The 20,025-nt window shown below is 40.4% G+C and overlaps 2 protein-coding genes across 2 annotated transcripts in view; one reads left to right on the forward strand and one right to left on the reverse strand.

Moving 5' to 3' along the window:
• syn2b (synapsin IIb) overlaps positions 1-20,025 on the forward strand; it is a 62,423-nt gene that overhangs the window by 23,900 nt on the left and 18,498 nt on the right. Inside the window, exons 2-5 of the mRNA XM_064306488.1 lie at positions 2,653-2,710; positions 5,011-5,102; positions 6,837-6,993; positions 9,167-9,256. Coding sequence (XP_064162558.1) covers positions 2,653-2,710; positions 5,011-5,102; positions 6,837-6,993; positions 9,167-9,256 — 397 coding nt within the window. The remainder of the gene's footprint in view (positions 1-2,652; positions 2,711-5,010; positions 5,103-6,836; positions 6,994-9,166; positions 9,257-20,025) is intronic.
• LOC135238526 (metalloproteinase inhibitor 2-like) lies at positions 10,591-18,872 on the reverse strand. The gene is made up of 5 exons (XM_064306493.1): positions 18,477-18,872; positions 14,167-14,264; positions 13,274-13,385; positions 12,348-12,472; positions 10,591-12,063 (listed from the first exon to the last, which is right to left on the reverse strand). The coding sequence occupies exons 1-5, from the start codon at positions 18,607-18,609 to the stop codon at positions 11,866-11,868; spliced, it is 666 nt and encodes a 221-aa protein (XP_064162563.1). The 5' UTR covers positions 18,610-18,872; the 3' UTR covers positions 10,591-11,865.

Here is a 20,025-nt window from a genome sequence, read left to right on the forward strand (position 1 = left end):
TTAAGGTTGGGTTCACACTGCTGTGTGGCAAAGCTGTGTTCATTTTAGCATGGACAGTCTTATGAGTTGATGTTTGATGCAACTGCAAACTTCAAGGCTATGATATTCATTCTCAATATTTAATTAGCTGTCTGATGCCTTTTGTTCTCAATATAAATTAATTGGGCAACTTGATTAACAGTCAATAATACTTAACAGAGTTTAATAAGGAAATGCATGTACAGTGCATACAAATCTGATTATATTATATGATTATATTAAAGTTATTCTGGGCTATTTTTAAAGCAGCAGTCTCTGTTAAGGGAGCAGTTGCACAGCCCAAGCCTCTCAGCCTAATACAACTTAGAGCAGAATGGACATGCCCTACGCAACGATACATTAGGACACCAGTTCAGGTCACCGGTAGGCATATAGCAAATTTAGTTAAAAGGGGAAAAGGGCTCATTTGGAAACTGCAGTTTGTTGTTACTTCAGGACAGCTCAAAACCAAATCATAGTAAAGGAAAAATAAAACCTCTATTAAATAAATCGGATGCTCTGGTGCGTTTCTTTAATCTTGTAGCCTAAGACTTGTCATAGTCCACTCCTGTAAGGGTCGTCTGGTTGGGGACATAACTGCTACTCATCTCTGTGCCGGAAGGCAATGTGATTTCAAAGTGGGTCATCATGCTGGGAGCCAGAGGTGATGGCGTGAGTTTAAATCGTGTATATCTAGCCTGCTGCAGAGCATAGCGGGCTTAATGGGATACTGAAAAGGCTACCTGGCTGGTCTTTTCAGCGGGATTTTCGATGCGTGTGACATGCACTGTGATACTGAACAAACCAGTCAGGCAACAGTGGTGTGTACCATTGGCCACTGAACACTATAGTGAATGCACACTGTAGTGTAGAGATGGGTTCGGGCCTATGTTCCTTGTAACAGTTCATGCTGAGCGATTTCAAATGGAAGGTTATATTCCATCAGCCAATATCGTTGATTTAATTAAGGGCGGGGTGCGATTTTCCCTCTTCTTAAAATTTAGGAACTAATCTTACATTTATTAAATTTATAACAAATGATTGTCAACATGTTTACCCTCCGTCTACCCCTTCGGTAGACACTTCTGTTTGCATAGTGTGAATACTACCCGTTCGAGTGCATTAATTACAATTCACTTTGTTCAAACAATGGTTTAAAAAACAAGTTTGGGAACCACATAGTAGGCATACTCTAGCTTTTATTTATGTTGACGCGTATCTAATTTACCGCACGGTGGCAGCAAAACACAGGCACAGCTGCGCAACTTCTCCGAGCAAACATCATTTTTTTCTGCAACTCTAATACAAATTATGAATGACAAAAAATCTAGGTATAAACTTAGAGTTTATATGATACACATTTAGTCAGCTTTGTCCCAAAATTCTGTCCCAAAATTAACTAGCTTTTGCTGTTTACACACAAGTTTCATGTCCCTGAGCATGTGGTTGTTTCGTATGCCTACCGTGTTGTGATGTTGTTTCTGCGTATATTTCTTTGTGGAACTTTGAGTTTGTCGGGTATGCTGTTAGGCCCCCCTACACAGAAAGCAGTTGTCCATCTCACAGTTGATCTCTTGCTGCAGTTGTCACTTAAGTATTATTCATAATAGTGGGACAGTGTGTAAGACCCCTGTTTTGTCGAGAGAATTTTCGGCATGCTGTGTTTTTAAGTCCCGGCCAAACCATCTCAAATTCTCCCACATCTGCCAAGGCCGTCCCCGTCGCCACAACTTCCAATGGCTGAGTGGCAGAGGGCTCTGGCCACAGGGCCTCCACTGTGCGCATTTCCTCATTGGGGGCACAAAAAAGGGCACTTTCAAGCCTGCTGTCTTTAAACTGCCACCAAAAGCACGAGTCTAATCCCGCGATGAGGTCATACATCGGTCGTCGGTTGTGTTACAAAGTCGTTGCGTGCTTTTTTCCAGGTGGTGTTTGTTTGTTTGTAAGTAGGTGGGCTACAGCGCCCGCGTTAATAAGAATGTCTGGGAATCGCGCTGATAATTATGACAAAGGCAAAACGGTTTTCAGGTTGTCTGAACTCTGCCGATTCACGTACGGAAATTAAGAAAAAGGTATGTGCATAATTAAGGACTATTTTCTTTGACACTAAATCCATGCTTGCATAAGGAGCCCGCCCATTACGATTATTGCTCAGATCCGTGAGATATTACTTAACTGTGACTGTTAGTGCCACTACAGTCATTTATCGGCGCAACTCCTGCAATGTTACTGGAATGCTCCAGTCGAGGTGTAGATCCACCATAATTAAGCGCAGCTGACAGATATGTGGTGACGTCACAGTCATGGTACTGACTCGTGGTTTGTTTTTCATATGTGAAGTCATTCCATCGTGTTCTGTGATAGAGGGGGGTTGCAGGAGGTATTTTTCCGTTTCTCAAGACGACAAAACAAAATAATAGTGTTCAAACTTCGTGTATTTAATTGGCAATTCGGACATATACTCTGATAAATAATAATAATAATAATAAATAGTATTTATATCTCGTTAGAACTCGTTTTCAGCCAATTGTTCTTAACATGGATGTACATATGTCGTATTATAATCTTTGATCCAGTCTCACACAGATTAACAGTATACTGTCTCAAAGTAACATTTGTTCTCTTGTTCACCAGGGCCAAACTCCTCAGGGGGAAGAAGGTTCAAGGAGATTTTGACATCAAAGTGGAGCAGGTAAACCATTCAGCATCTTTTCAAAGAACACACATGCACACAACGTGTACAGTCATGTGTTTTCTCCTATTTCCTGGCACAATTTACAATAAGCTGCCTAGTATTCAATTTTAGTTCTAATTCTAATTTTAGTATTGGATAACTGAACTATTCTCTCATGTATGGATATTTTGAGCACAAATTATGTAGTTAAGTAATACAGGTGGAAGATAATTATGGTGACATCATAAAAGAGATGCCATAAGAATAATGTAATGTAATGCGGTAAACAGGATGCTCTTACATGACAAAGTGACACAGACTGAAGTGAGTCAACTTTTCTGGAACTCCAAACCAAGGAGAGGAGAAAATGTTATTGTGCCATTTTTAATCTTTCCCAGTGTTTTCTACAGGCTGTTTCTAGAGAAAGTGAAACAGAATTAAGTAGCATTTGCCCTATAGTATAACCACACTTTAAGAGGAGTAGTTGCACATCTATGTTTATATTAGTAATAAAACACACTTCATTTAAAAATCTGCTAGCTGTGCTGTTCTTAGCTGGTGTGCTGAGTGCCTTGATGCAGGTCTGGTCTTAAGCCATGTGAAGACTGCCTTCCTGTTTACAGTGTGTTCAGCCAAGGGTAAACTGAATTTTTATCAGACAGTAAAGACAACTTTGATCCTGCCTTTGATCCCAGTCTGGGTACTCTCGGTGCTGAGCGCACAGGCTTGTTAGCCATTTCACAATTTCCTTCCTCTTTTGTGCAAAATTGCTGTTTTCCACTGTGGCTGCCACAAGCATAGCCTGTAGTTCTAGAGTGAGTCAGTTCCTTCCAGTGAAAGGCAATTACATTTCCCAACATGCATTTTTGGGGCAGCAGAAGGTATGAGCACCAGAGTGAAAGTTCTGTGCTTTTCTGTTCTTCATGAGCAAATATCACCAAAACATTCTGGTACTGCCATTGATCTTCAGTATGTCTCAGCACTATTTTGACCAATCAAATTGAACTATAAGTAGGTTCAGAAAAAAACATTTAAATCACAAACTGGTAAGCGACAGAGCTTTCTTATTGTTCCTCCATTTTGTGCTTACTTCTGTGTGGAGAGTGCAGAATGCCTCGGATTCTCTGGTCTGCCTGACATTGTGCTGCAGAGCTCCTCAAAGTGGAAACAGATTTTTATCAGTCTAATGTGCTTACATAGCGTCACGTGTTCGAGCAACCTGTGGAGCAGCCCCGGAGGGACCCTGCTTTATTTCTGTGACATTCACAGCCCCCCTGCTCTGATCTGCTCCCTCAGCCCCGAAACTGTGTTTCTGTCTTTCATTACTGCTCACCCACAGTCAGCCAGGCCTCACAGCATCCAGGAAAACCATTTCACTCCTGGTATGCTCGTTTTCCTGCAGTAAACATAAAGACAAAACATGGACAGTATATTGGAGGCCACAGCACTCTTCATAAAGTTGTAGTTTTGCGATGTCACATCTGTGTAGATGTTTTTGTTTGATGTGACATTTGAAAGGTTTGTGGTTCTGAACCCGTGATGTGAGTGCAATTTTAGAAAAAACCGCATTCAAATGAACACAAGAAAGACCCCTCAGATGGTTCTTATTTCAGCAGCAGGGACTCCACAATGATCCAGCACATGCTGCTTTGGGCCTCAACTGTAATTATTTGAATCCCGCAAGATGATGTCAGATGGAATTTACGCTTTCAAAGTTGCACCAAGTTGCAGTTCTGATTTTACTACCAGCTACTGTGGAACTGTGGTAGGAACTTAAGAAACAGCAGATGATTCATCGTGAGATTCATAAAACTGACCTCTTAGAGCGGCCTCAGCATTGCTGTGACACAACAAACACATTTTATTAAACGGGCCAGCCTGTCTAAACTGATCATTTTACTGATCGTGACTAACTGATTTACTGGCACGGGTGTTTCTCAACATTTACTGTAAAACCTGAGACATTAAAGGAAAAGTGTTCATTCATAATGAGGAACAGGCTTGTAGTAAAACCAATGAGAAAATGAAATCACACCACAATCTCTTTGTTAAAGACAGAAGTGGACAAAACATTATTTGTTAAAGACAGCTGTACCAGTATTGCTTGAAACCAATATCATTTGTATAGTGACAGGCTAGACAAATGATATCTATGGGCTTTATTAAATAGAACTATGGCATCGTAGTGCTGCGTCTCACACTGAATGCAGTATTGAAGTCTATCTCTTTCCTCCTATGACTCATACACTATTCTCATATTCTGCCACCTCTCTCTCTCCATCTGTCTGTCTGTCTCTCTCTCTCTCTCTCTGTTTTAGGCTGAATTCTCAGAGATTAACCTTGTGGCCCATGCCAATGGGACCTGCAATGTGGACATGCAGGTCATCAGGAATGGAACAAAAGTGGTCAGGTAAGTGAAAGATAGAAAATGCTAGTGTCACACAGAAAACATGCGCTCTGAGTCTAGCAAAGGACATATTGCAGTGTTTCTGAGGCAATTTCTGGATACAATAAATTTAAATCTATGATCAATCTTGTCTCATCATTTACTCTGGCTTGGACTTGTGCTGAGTAGACAGACTCTGCCATTGCAAAATACTTTTATGTATTTGCTATTGGAATCCAGTCATAGTATTAAAAGGAATACAATAAAAGCATTTAAAATCAATCACCCCATCAATTTTTAGACAAAGCATTAGGATATTGAGCTGAATCCACTGCATTTCTATATCTGTTTGAAAATTGTTCTCAGCAGAATGAGACCAGCATTTATGTTAGACATATTTGATTATGTATTTTGGTCTGGTGAATCTCCAGATGGATATGAAATATAAACAGGGCGTTATTCATTTAAGACTTGGAACATATTCCAGGTCCTATTTCATGAGTAAAGTCAGGCTGTAATGATGGAGGGGCTGTTCTTTTATTTTTAACTCCGAGGCCATGGCATCATTGACAAGCCACACACCTACTCCTTGTGATTCAGACACAGAGGAATCGGCCTGGATATTTACTGTAACTTAAGCTCTGGACCACACCATGTGCTCACTGGTCACTTTCTGTAGGATGATAAAGTAATAGAGGTATACCAACTCACAGAACCAAAGCCACGATTCCAAAGCAAAGTGGATGCCTTGAAATATTCTAGCATGTGTTCCATAAGAAATTGCATTGGTTTTATGGCCTACTCAAATAAAAAGGTGCCAGTTGTGTTCGATGCACAGTTCTCCTTTCTAATTGGAATTTATTTTGGGGGGTTACACAGACGAATACACAACTTATACCATATGCTTTTTACAATATGTTTTATTTGCACTGAATGAAAGAGGAAATTGCACTGAATGAAAGAGGAATGAAAAAGGCAATAAAGTTGTTTAACACTTCCTGGCTTTACCTCTCAATAGTTATGTCATTTTGAATTCTATACTGCTGGTTCTCAAGCCTACTGCACGAAACAAGAAGAGGAGCTGTGTTACTGAATGCACATCATTGTACATTATGAGAGCAAGAGCAGAAGTTATGGCACCCCATATATGTGTAAAGGCTAATTATCAACACTAGAACACAGATGGAGTGCCAGATGAACTGAGGTGTTAGTGTAGCAATTATTTAGAGGACTTACAGGAGCTATATGTCATTTTAAAAGTTCTTTCCAATTTAATTGACACTGGAATTTAATTGACCTTTATGGTGACATATTCAAAATTTTGTTATTGACTGATAAATCATTGCTACTATTTCCCGTGTGCAGACTATACTCACCCACACTATTTCATGTGCACACACAGACACACATACACACAGAGTATTGTATGGTGTCTGGTGGCATGCTAGAAGTCAGTTATATTATATGTGCAGTCAGTGCTGCTCAGGGCATGCCAGTGTGTGGGTAGACACACCAAAGAAGAAGCAACAAGAGCATCTCACAACAGTGGTCTGTCTGCCATCTTCTCCAAGTTAAAAAAATGTATTAGTTTAAAAATGTACCATTTGTAACCTAGCATGTCAAAGCTATACCCCTTTGTTAGTTCCAGTAATTCTGTGATGTTAACGTGTTTAATAATAGCTATTATCACCTGCAAACATAGGTAAAAGAATAATATCTTTTGCTTATATGCTAATATCAGAATCATAATTCTGACAGATCATTCAAGCCTGACTTTGTCCTCATCCGACAACACGCCTTCAGCATGGCAGAAAATGAGGATTTCCGCAACTTGATCATTGGCCTGCAGTACGCCGGTGTCCCCAGCATGAACTCCCTGGAGTCCATTTTTAACCTTTGTGACAAACCCTGGGCGGTAAGAGTCTCTGTGCACGCTGTCTCACTGAAACATTCCTGCACCAGTTACCGTTGTCCCTGCACCATGTACACACAGAATTTTCACTTTCACTCTTCTTTTTAGCCTTTTCACATAAACCATTTAACATTTACAGATATGTTTAATCTGTTGATAAGACCTCCTTGCAGATCTCTGTATCATCAGTATTTATTTCCTACTACTGTTCCATTACAGATCGATTGAAAAGGTGCAGATTTTCAGTCGTCTCCCTGTAGGATTAATATCTGTGCCATGGCTTACACGTATTTCAAATATTTAGGGTCTCAAGAGGACACTATTTAATATAGAAAAAACCAGGCCGTTGCCTCAACAAGATGATTCAGAGGTCTTGAGTTGGAATATTTCAGGTGGAAAGTAGCCCAGCGCCTCTGCCCTCAGCACATGACTGGAGCCCAGTTCCCAGATGTGGATAATAATCTCTCATTTTGAGTCAGACCAGCATGCTCGTATCAGAGGCTGCTGCATTTCCTCTTTAGCAATAGCGGGCCAGACGGGTTGAGCAGAGCTGCTGCATGGGATTCGGCACGCTCAGAGGCGTCCTGCTTCGCTACATCGGGGTTTTCCACACGAGCGCGGTTACAGGGAGCCACGTGCAGCTGCCAGTCACCTCCACTCCGCTGTTCGGGGAAATGATAATTACAGTTTTATCTTTTCTTTAATGGAATTTTTACCCATTCCACAAAGCAGAGGACAGATATCGTGGCCATAAACATACTCATGAAAGTAAACTCATGAACATAAAATTCATAAATACAGTGCTTTATTAAATGTCTTCTACACAGTCACATCTGTTTCAGAAGCCTTTCTGGGAACAATTATTGAAAATTAGCCAAAGCTATAAATATCATGGTAAAATGAATCAGGTTATTCTTTTGAAGGGATATTTCACTTCGGTATGACACAAGTAATTTTGCGGAGCTTACCCTTTGTATTTGCATAGTGTGAATACTAGCAACGTCAGTTGTCCCTACTGACCGTTAACAGCATCGCCATTCATCCTGGTCCACTAGTTCCCAGTGGTCAGTCAACTATTCATTTAAATAATCATATTAGAATGAACACTCATAGGAGCTCCTACAGTTCAGAAACATGAATGCGTATACAGTTCATATGAGTACATACATACAGTACCTTTACGTATATACAGTATGACTACACATGCATGTATGCAGTTTATGTGTGTAGATACTTGTGTAGATGACTTATTTAAAACTACATGCAAAAAAGAACAAATTAAAAAATGTTAATGGATTATAGAAATACAGTATATACATATATATGTATGTTTCAAAAGGTGGGGTTTGTAAAATAATAACCAAAAAACCAAGATTATCCATGAATTGAAGGGTACTGTTGAACTGCAGGGAATGAACTGAGTTCTTTTACCACAGGGACTGGCTTTGGGACTGGAAAGAACCCTCAAGGCACACTGTCCTCTAAACAAGCCAAACCATTTGCTCAGCTTAGCACAGTGAAGCAGAGCCTTTTGTTATTTCTGTTTCAACATCGTAGCCAATGAATTGGCAAACATGCTCAGAAGTTTATTTGTCCTGACTAAGGTTATGATAGAGAACAACACTTTCTTTTCTCTGCAACACGACACCCACATTGTGACTTCTTATGCACTCAGTTGAATTATGTTAGCAGTCACACTCACTGCATAAGTCAAATTGTATTGTAACTACAGGTTGTCAGTTAATTAGGTTTATGGTGGATATCACGCTGGCATCCCGTGGCTCTGTAAATGAGTGCAAATTACCACACATTATCTTGTTTTTGTAACAGTTTTGTGTAAATATATACACATTAAAATTTTCAGTGCCAATGATAGATAGATTCTGATATATTACATTTTAGTGTGATGTACTGTAGAACATGGATTCTTATGCACTATAATTAGAGATGAGGGAGCACTGAACATTTTATTGTGTAGAGACCAAGTCGCGCATTCTTAATATTATTCTGAAATAATAGACTGTAATATTAAAGTGCTTACCCTTTGCATTGCTAGCTGATTTTTTTACATTTGTGGGAGAGCAGTCATTATTCACTATGGCATTTGTGACAAAAGCTACTTTTTATTGAAATCACAATTTTAGCAATAATAACGTTTTCTTTATTCTGTCTGCAGTTTGCTCAGTTGATTAGCTGCTACAAGAAGCTCGGGCCTGAGAAATTTCCACTGATTGAACAAACGTTCTACCCCAACTATAAAGACATGGTAAGAAGTGAAATCTGCCTGCACTTAGTTCTATAATTTAATTAAAATATAATGTAATTTCATTCTTCTATCATAAACGTTTTCGTTGTGGTGCCTACTCTGATTACCTGCCAAGATTGCCCACGGGCTGCATTTTTCCACAAGCTTTGGCTTATGACATGAGTTGATTATCAGATTGCTTTATGGAAACTACAGTCAACATTCTATGTGGCAATATGTAGAATTTTAATATTCATGGGTTTGAATTTATTAATGTATTTAACTATTGACTTTGAGCTAACGTGATGTAGTGCCTTACATGTTTTCAACAGCCAATCAAACCACTAAAATAAATGAGGTTGTCAGTGACAACAGTCATGTCTTTCTCCTAACATGCATTGAAAATGTCATAAGCAAATTTGACTGATATTATTACATGTTATACAGGGACGATGTATAACAAGGCTGCTGATTAAATCTTATTCATCAGTTCACATACCGAGGCTCAATTTTGTCAATGCATTCATTCTTATCTATAACTAAGTTTCTGCAGAGAAACCGTGGAGGTTAATTAGGTTTTCAGGTGTGCAGAATTGTATTGTTATGCTTAATGACCTTTTCAGAACACTGCCTAGGATTCCAAGCAGGTTAGTGGGTCCAACATATGCATTTGTCCAGAAACCTCTGACAAAAGTGACTTGCTAGAGAGATACCAGTAACATTAGATTATAATGTACAGTCACAAGAGGATGACTCCTCTGTAAGCCTTAATTGTTTTCCTCTCAGTTGATGGGAAATTGGCAAGGGCGAACTTATACAGACTGACTGATAACTGGTTTTCCACTGGTTCATCACATTTGATGGTCACTGGAAAGTTTTCTCTCTATTGAATCCTTTTTACCACAATACAGTGATAAAGAGGCAAATGACAGTTAATGACATATTTTGATTGTAATTTTGCATGACCGAAACATCACTCATTGTGGCGTCAGTGGGCTGTTACTCTGAAAAGTTGATTTGGGGTGTATAGTACCTGGGAATAGCTGATATTTGATATTTGATGGAAGTGGTTGCATATGACCTTGAGGAATGAACCCAGCCTGTAAAAAGTTACTCAGCCTTACCAAAATGACTCTCCTGCCCTTCTGTGTGGGTGGAAAGATGATATTTTAAGCTTACGGCATTAATCATATTGAGCGACACTCTGGCCCAGCCAGAGTGCGATTAATCAACGCATTGCCCTTCCTGGAACAGCAAACTGTCCAAACCTTTTCATATTGACAATAACATATTGGCCCATGTTATCTTGGGAATTCTTGCAATGTCTACTATCAAAGAAAAATGAGAAAGATTGATTAAGTATATTGAGGTTCTCTATTGAAAGACTTTTATAAACAATATATTTGGTACAATAAAATAGAAAATTCAAACTATGTATTAACAGCAAAAGACTCATAAATACCCATACAAATGTCCCTTTGTATATAAAATAATTTGCTACTGACACTTCACACACATGATTACTGCTGACGCTTATGTGAAAGCAATGTATTAGCTTTTTGGCACAAGAAAAGAAATTTTACAGAGTACAATAATACAAGAACACATGGCAATGCCACACAAAGTACAAATACCAAGGAAACATCAATTATGTACTGGGTATACTGTAAACTATACAAAACACAAGACTACTGTGTAATATTTTATCTGTTAACATTTAAATTGTTAATTGCCATACAAATATATACATTCTCATAAAGCACATATAAATGTGTGTTAAAGGGCCAGCTCATATCCTACATAGATATATTCACTCAAATCATATATAGATGTGTAAACAGATATGTCATATTGGTCATTCAGGGAATCATAATAAGGGTGCTTCCCAAAGCCATTTTTCTCAAAGAGATGATATGAAGCTTATTAATCAGATGTATTTGGTCAGTTGTCAAGATTAAAACCCATGACTAAGAATTAGTGTCATTATGTTTATGCCATCGTGAAATCATTGTCTTATGATGTGAATGAATACAAGTGTACTGTACATTCTTGATATGGTCTCAGTGATCAGAGTGAAATTGAACTCATTTTCATATATATGGAACTCTATTTGAATATTGGTTTGTGGCATTTGAAATGGAAGCTTTTCATTAAGAATTTGGGGCTATTGTGCTGTTCATAGTGTATACGTGTAGGCCAAAGCAGTTAATAAGAACACTTGACCTGGGTTCTTCTATTTCAAAAGAAAAAAGAACTGGTCACATATCCCGCGAGAGTCCCAGCTTTACAGAGCACAATATCAAACTGAAGCAAGGGTGCAAAAGCGCTAAGGTGATCTAGGCATTCAGCTTTGTCACTAAGAGTGGTAAAGTACCCAGACATGATGGAACCAAGTCCCTCTTCCCTTCATGTTTCCCTTCATGAAAACTGTACATGAGAAAGTCCAACTTCTGGTTGGCTTCCTCATGGATTTGTACCAGTGAAGAGAAGGGGCCCCAGGGGGCCCCAGAACACAATGAAAAGGGTGCATTGAGCAGCGATAGTTCCGGGGAGTAGAGCAAGAAGGAAGGAGGGAACATGAAAGAATCTACAGTGTCTCTGTGGAGCCCCACAGCCCCAGGACCCCCTGCTCAGGGGTCAGACATGTCCATGAAGTCTTTCTCTGGGGGGGCGCCCCCCCGGTACCAACTGCAGGAGCCATCGCTGCGCTTGATGCAGGCAAACTTCCGGGCCTGGTCCCCACTCAGGCTGTTGTCCAGCAGCCAGTCCGTCCACAGGCACTCGTTCTCCGTGGTGGTGGTGCAAGGAACCGTGTAGCATGTGGTAATCTGAGGGAGAGATTAGAGTCAGGGAGGGAATCTAAGGACCAGTTCCCAAAATATTGCCATACATATTTCATAAATTAACCGAGTGATTCAGAGATTGACAGTCTGAATAATGCACTCTTGAATAGCACATGCGTAGCTCAGTCATGAGAATTACACCCTCGCCCGTCGTGAGAATTCAATCAGCTCTGAGCCTTGGTCGGGTCATTGAGAGACTAGAGGTAGTAGAGAGAGCGCAGCTGGAAGTCAGTGGGCTCCAGAGAAGGAATGTCAAAGCAGCAACTTACTTTGCAGTCGCAGCCCATCTGATATCTGTAGTTGAGGTTTTTCTTCTGGGACAAAGAGAGGTTGTCCCAGGGTTCAATGAAGTCGCACAATCCGATGGAGACCTTCCCGTCATTCCACATGCTGCCTGTACAGGACACATGCACACACACACACACACACACAGGTACGCACAGTCAGTCAGGGCTGATCAGAGGTAGCATAGCCTCACTGTCACGCCTGGTCAAACACTGCTAAAATTTTAATTATGCAGTGTTACTGGTGTTGTGGCTGGTTAAGATAACATCATGCTTATTAATGCTGGCTAGCTAGTTCTGATGAGCCTTTCAGGCATAACATGGCTGCTGTGGCTTTTGTATTGCTATTTATTACCAGGGGAACTATGTACCATTTATTGCGCTGTGGTTTAAGTGTTGGTATCAAAATAAAATCTAGAAGGTCTAATGATGGCATCTTTGGTTTGAAAGTGCAAGCGTTTTATATGTATTGTAATCGAATGATGCAAATCATCATAGTTTTATATAATACTTTAAGCTTTATATAGTAATGTACTAAAATAGGATTCTGCTTTCTTGTACATTAAAAAAGCTCTGTATACCAGTGGCTTACACAGGACTTCAGTTTGGATGCTTTGGCAGACCAAAATGCTGCATAAGTCATGACAAATCAACACACCATACACATATGAGATTTATTTATAAATATATATGCCACAGACATCTTCATATTCACTATTGCACACAGTCAACATCCTCATGTTTTCAAATTTTAAGTTTAAAAGTCAAAAGGAAATCCATTCTCTGAGCCGCTAGACGACCATTGGGAATATTTGCTCCTGAGGTTGGATGAGCACAGCATGTGTGTAGAGATTGATGGTGTGGGGAAGAGTTTGTGCAATACGCCCTGCCATTGCACAGTGCAGTCTTACCTGACAGCAGGTACTGAACCTTGTTACTGGAGTCCAGCTGGACCCCACATGAGGAGTAGACAGATGTGTAGACATACTGGATGTCCTTAACCTTCTCAAAACCTTTGAACATCTGCAAGAGGCAAAACCCAGAAACGTTTATATCTGTGTTCAATGGTATACAGTCATGGCAGATCATGTCATAAAATTCATTTTTAACTATGAGAAATGGAAAAAGACTTTTGGGTGAATAGTCAGGTTCATATTGAAGCCAATAGCTGGAAACAGTCCAGTGAACCATAAAAAAATCCTAACAGAAGTATCCTATTTAAATAAAAAAGTCTTTGCTGATTAAATAGCTGAAGATATGACCGTTTACTGCTCCTAGGAAACAATCTACACACAAGACACTCCACTGATCTCAGTGACAAGAAATCACTGAGCTTTCTGCAGGCTTCCACTCCTCATTCCCATTCATTTAAAAAAGACATTTAGCATAAAATCAACTCAATATATTTCCATAATTATTTATACTTTCTAAAATATCTGGCCTGAAGTCTTCTTTGTACTGATAATGTATTCTTTATTATTTCAGAAATACAAGGGTTGATTCAGTAAGTTGTTGAATAACTAATCTTTGCACCAAGATTCTGTTGAATTATTTATACACCGTGCGCTGGTGCTACAGCGAGCCTGGAGTGTGAACTTGTGTCTCTGCTGTTAAAAATGGCCACTTAAGCGGAGGATATGCTGGGATCATCACAGTCTCCATGCAACACTTATCAGAATGACTGAGAAAGCGCTGGGGGCTGGGGGCTGTGATTCCATGAGCCAGACAGAGGGAGAGGAGGTAAATGAGAAAGATTTGAGAGATTTGCCTGTTTAGGTGTAGGGCTGAAAATGTAGTTTCTCACCTTGATTAATTTAATCTCATACTGGATCATCTTCAGGTAGGGCGAAGAGTTGTTGCTTGGAGACACAATCTTCTCCCCTGAGATCTTAGCACGAATGACTGAAAGCAAAAAGAAAATATGATTTAAAAGTAGCTACATCACATTAAAAATACAAAATCTTGAGTTCAGAGTTTACTCCAGTTCAGTTTTGACTCCAAAAGGTTGTCAATTAATTGACATATTTTTCTTCATTACACTGAAACCTAAATGACTCATAGATCATCTGAAGTTTTCAGCCACCTTATGTAAACTTTAATACTCATTGCACACAGTTATAAATCTTTTATTTCCTGGAGGGCTGTCACACACAGAGCCTGGTAGACAAGCTGCTTCTGACTGTTTAATATGCACAAGGTGTTGCTGGCCACATAAACACTGCCTGCTCTGTTCTGGTGATGATATCTATCTATGATGCATATTTCAAAGACTACACTGTGCATGGTTTAGGCTAATGTCACAGCGCACAAAAAGCCAGTATCTCACCATCTTTTAAACATGCAGAAAATAATGAAATATTTTCACTGAATGCCTTTCCAAGCACTAGGATATATTCTTTCAAAGTTCCCCCTGGTGTTCCACAATGCAGAGTAGAATGCTCATCTCACTATATCCACTGACCTGACTTCTACCTGTCCCATGGTACACTCTTCACCCAGTGGGGCTTCATCTGATACCTAGACACATCCCCGAACCTCCCTGTACCCCATTCCACAGCAGAGCAGAGTTCTGTCCTCTGTTAGATAATCGTTTTGCTAGTGATCACAAAGGGAGGGGTGAGACCTGTGGGGTGGCGGTCTGGGCACTGGAGAGAGACCAGGGGTCAGATATATGAGAGAAGGCATCATTCTGCCCCTGGACACCAGCCCAGTCAGGCTCATGAACTTCACCTGGCTCTCCACGTTGCCACAGTCTCCAGGCCCCTCAAGCGTGTGTTAACATTAACCCAGGGCCTTCCCAGAAGAGCTCTGTATCTTGTTTTAAGGATCAGTAGAACCATTGTCGTTGTTAGTGGGGCTGCAATGGAATTCATGCCCAAAGCCTCTAGGAACGCTAGACGAGAATTTACCTCAGTGCAGTGCAGTAGCCTCATCAGTGATTAATGTACAAAAACGAGTTGAGCATTGCTTTTCAGTATTCTAAAACCAGGATGTAGTTAAATGTTCAGTATCTGAGCTTTTTCCCTCAGTAAACAACAGGCACAGTTGGCAGCACTCTCTATCTATGTGATGAAAGTGAAGATTGGCCATGTGCCACAGTCTGGTGACTTGGCATCACTTAGGGTCTCTCTCTTTGTGACACAATGTATATACATGTTTTAAGGACATGTGAGGTTTGTTTACTCTAAATGGTGCTGATTCTTTGGGATGATGTCATTGTGGTGGAGTAGAGTAGAGTAGTATTGGCCACAGTGCATAAATACTGTAAATTGAAGCCTCTCTCTCCTTCTCTCCACTGCACTTTCCATAATCCCCTGTCATACTGATTAAAACCAGAGGGCATGTGAAGCGAATGGTATATTTCCACATTAGCATAGCTGATGCAAAAGAAATTCCACATGATATGCCTACATTTTTTTCTCACTCTACTCTCGATAGATTTTATTCTGCTTAGAGACTATGATCTATAAAAATAAAAACTATGACTATAAAAATTACAGATGTTCCTAGTTTTCTACAGTAAGCAGTGCATGTAACAGGACAAAGGTATTACGTCTGGATACCCAGGCTAGATTATCTTTGATTCAGTGTTAAGTCCGATGGTATTAGACAGCACAGATTGTCCACGTCACTTTTTCCATGCCAAATGAGCGCTTCAGGCCCAGTATCCCTTTAAGTAAACCATCCAAAACCTGAAAGCATCACAGAAATGAACTGAATTTGCCCCTTACATCACACCCCGAAAGCACACGCATGAATGCACTCAAAAACATCCACACGAGCAGAGAGGAATTGGGGGGCTGGAGCAACCATGCTGCTGCAGGCTGGGAGCACGGCAGATAGGTGGAACCTCAAAGTACCGAATTGACAAAAAAATATCTGTACTTACTTAGGCAGGAGCTAATGGCAATCTACTCTTGCTCTAGTTGTAAACACGAGAGGAGGGAAAGATAGGTCTGGGTTCAGACAGGAAGTGCTGACAGACACTGTCCTCAAGATCACCCAGGCTGACAGGAAGTTGCAACATACTGCCTGTATCACCTTCACACACCATTGAACCTTTTCATGAATTCTTCTTGTTTGATTGCTCGAGGATGTTTATCTTAATCTTGGGTCTTACCTGCACAGCTTGAGTCACCAAGTCCAAATTTAAACATATGGCATAGCATGCTCTGAAATAAGCTGGAAGCTAATTTGCATGTGTGCAAAATAGTTGTCGTGAAATCTGAACAAATATCCCTGCCCGTATTTTCACTGACCACAACGGTAAGGAAATATTGCAAACACTGCTGAATTTGCTTAAGAAGAAATGCATAAACTCCGCTTTCGCAAATGAATCCAGGGCCTTGTCATGATCACAAAGATTTCCTGTCAGAGTCTTTACAGTGATTAATTAGTATGCAAACCACTTCCCCTCTCCTATAGAGATGCTAATTAGATGGCACTTTTGAAACTCGTGTAGTACATTTACCGCCAGTGCAGCTTGGGCATGCGCCAGCTGTGCTCTGCCGCTCTGAAGTCCACAGCCAGTGAAATGCCACGTTAGCTTTGTGCCCCCAAGACGTGCAAAAAGGAATTTCAGCTCCGTTAGAAGGAAAGGGTCGTAAAATGATTTTATGAGATCGGGTAGACTGTAAATGTGTATTTTTAGAGGCGTAACAAGTGGATGCATGCCATACTTTGTGGAAGAATTATCACAAAAGCTGTGACCCAAATCACATTCAAGAAGCCTTTCTGCAATCTAGTTCTCATTATATTTATTTTATTAGTCCTGATTCAATTGTTTCAGTGGAAAATAAATATTTTTTAAAGGATCATGAGCTAATATTAAATTAACATAAATTGTATGTACTGACATATTCATCTATTGTCAAATGCTATCTAAAATGATTGTTGTTTCCCCCAGCAAATCAGGTTGAGAAATAAATGGTACATCCTTTTTTATCCAGTAATTTCATTAGATTTATCACATTTCTGTGAATTTATGAGAATTGAAAGATAAAAAAACAGAAACAGGATTTGAAATGTGTAAATACCAATGAATGATTTGATATCTTTCCCCAGATCCAGTATGGCAGGCTTGTGTATGGTAAGCATGATCGGGTATTGTCAAGCAGACAGTGGTTTTAATATCAGAGCCGCTCAGTAAGTGCCCCTGTCAGCCCGTATGAAGTGGTGCAGAACGCACTGTTTATTCTTCCTCTTCCACATGACTATGAAGCCTGCCCTGCTTCTTGCTGTTATTTCTCTGTCAACTCAGATCTCCCTGAGCTACGTTTCTCTCTCTCTCTCTCTCTCTCTCCTTCTCACTCTCTCTCTCTGACCTGTTTGAAATTTTGTAGCCTAAGTTGTAATTTGCAATCTGTTTTATGAGGACACGTAGTCAAATGAAACGTTTGGCTTCGGTGAAGGGAATGTGGAATACAGAAAACTGACAGGGCCTGATAAAATAAAGGAGTCCATTGCATAGATGTTTTTCACATGGTTTTCCCATAGAGATTAATGTCAATGTATATATTTATTATTTTTTATTTAGAATGGCCTTGTCAAAAACTAGTTGTATATTAAGTTAAATATACAAACTCTGTGACAAAAAATCTGTGATGCTTTAGTTGCAATGATGCAACCCATTCAGCATATTAAAAGATGAATTAATTAACCAAATAGCTGCACTTGCGTGCTTCATGTAAAGCATTAACCTAAAAAATACTAAATAAACAGAAGAAAAAAATTGTTAAACGTTGAAATGCTTTGCAAAATCATTTCATTGACTTGAATATCACATGCACAATGGCACACACACATAACCACGTTTCACCATCTTGTTTGTATGGTGTCAGCAGACAGGCTACAGCAAACGAGAATGGTGCCAGTCGTGCTCATTGTGCACCACAAAATCTCTTGTGACAGCACTACAGAGAGAGCACAGCAAACTCTTATCGCAGAATAGTCTCCTTTCCCAATTCGTTCCACTCAACTGTCCAAAAAACAAAATTTCACTGAACTCTGTAGGCAGAACAGCTTGCAAATCGACCCCTCAAAGAAATCTCCCCCAAGCACCCTCCACCAGCACCAGCAGCCCCGTCGCTGTCCGTGTGACCCTGAGTTACCTACCTATCTCGGAGTTGCAGAACTGCTGCTGCGGGTGTGCTGGGCTACAGCTGCATCCCTCCGCCCGCTCCTCCAGCCCCAGGGTCAGGACAAGAAACAGAACCAGCGCGGCACATCCAGGCACGGGGGTTCCCATGGCGATCCTCTGTCTTGCACACAGCACACTGCCCGCTTCTTCGGATTAGTGTCCCAGGGAGAGAGAGTGGAGGGGAGGGGGGAAAAGATCCTCAAACAGTGCGATATACGAGCCCTGACTTTCCCTGCCTCCAGCTGCTGCTGCTGCTGCTTAAACTGCTCTCTCTCTCTCACTGTTTCTCTCTCTCTCGCTCTCTCTCTCCCTCTGTCTCTCACTCTCTCTTACGCACCCTCACTCTCTCTGACTCCTGAGAGAGGGGAGACACAGGGAACCTCTTATGTACATCTTTGACACCGAAGGGACCGCCCCTTTTCCAAATATCACACCCCTGATACAAAAATATAATTCTCTGTCTCTCCCACGTCGCCAAAATAGTTTAACCTTTTCAGCATGTAAACAATGAGAACAAACATTTGCACAGAATGATTCCTGTTGCCATACCTTATATGTAGACAATTCTGATATGGAACAAGACTACACCCAAGAGAATATTTATGAACTTTTTATTGCCTGAAGCAAATACATTTTTTCTAGTCACCAATTTCACCACTGGGCGATGATAGCAAAGCAAATATGTACATGGCAGTGTTGTTGTTTTATCTCTTGTTTAAAGAGAATTTCATGAGAAATGTCAGAGCAACCCAAGCTGGAACAAGTTTGCCACTTTGAAACGCAACGGGGGGAACCATAAATATAACTTTTAAAACGTAGAGGAAATATGATATACCTGTCCGCTCTTCAGCTCACTCTTTCATTTGCGGCTTAATTGGTAGCCTGGACTATAACCCCTCTAATCATTATTGAGGGACTGTGGCTCCCTATGGGGTGAGTGGGGGGAACGGAGACGCACAGGGCTGCAGGCGCCACACCTGTTTCTCTCAGCAGCTCTGGGGTTACTCATGAGGTACACATGCGTGTGTTTACACAGACTAAATAATGTCACACGTCAAAGAGTGAAAACGTGGCCTGGTTTCTCAGCACTGCAATAAAACATTTCGCAATTTTCTTAAGCAAAAAAAAAAAAACGGGACAAATCTTCTAAAGCCTTGAAATATATTACAATGTTATGTAATGTTGTGATGTTCTCAGCTTTTGTTAAAGGGTATTTTATCCGTTCTGGTTTCACCATGTAGAAATTGCAGCACTTTTTAAATATAGTCCCCCATTTCAAGGCCACAAATGGCTTCACGGGTGTTTCTGATTAGTCAGTTGTGTTCCATTGCTTCCTTAGTGCTGGTATAAGTGAGCTTTCTAGTCTCTAGTCTGGATTCCTGGCTTTTGTTTACCTTTCCAGTCTGTTATTGGCATTTGTCAACATGAGGAATAGAATTGCGGCAATGAAAGTCAAGGAAGCCATTATGAAGCTGAGCAATAAATAAAAGCAGCCAAACCTTAGGCTTACCAAAATCAACTGTT

This window comes from Anguilla rostrata, chromosome 13 (assembly GCF_018555375.3).
Source record: "Anguilla rostrata isolate EN2019 chromosome 13, ASM1855537v3, whole genome shotgun sequence".
NCBI lineage: Eukaryota > Metazoa > Chordata > Actinopteri > Anguilliformes > Anguillidae > Anguilla > Anguilla rostrata.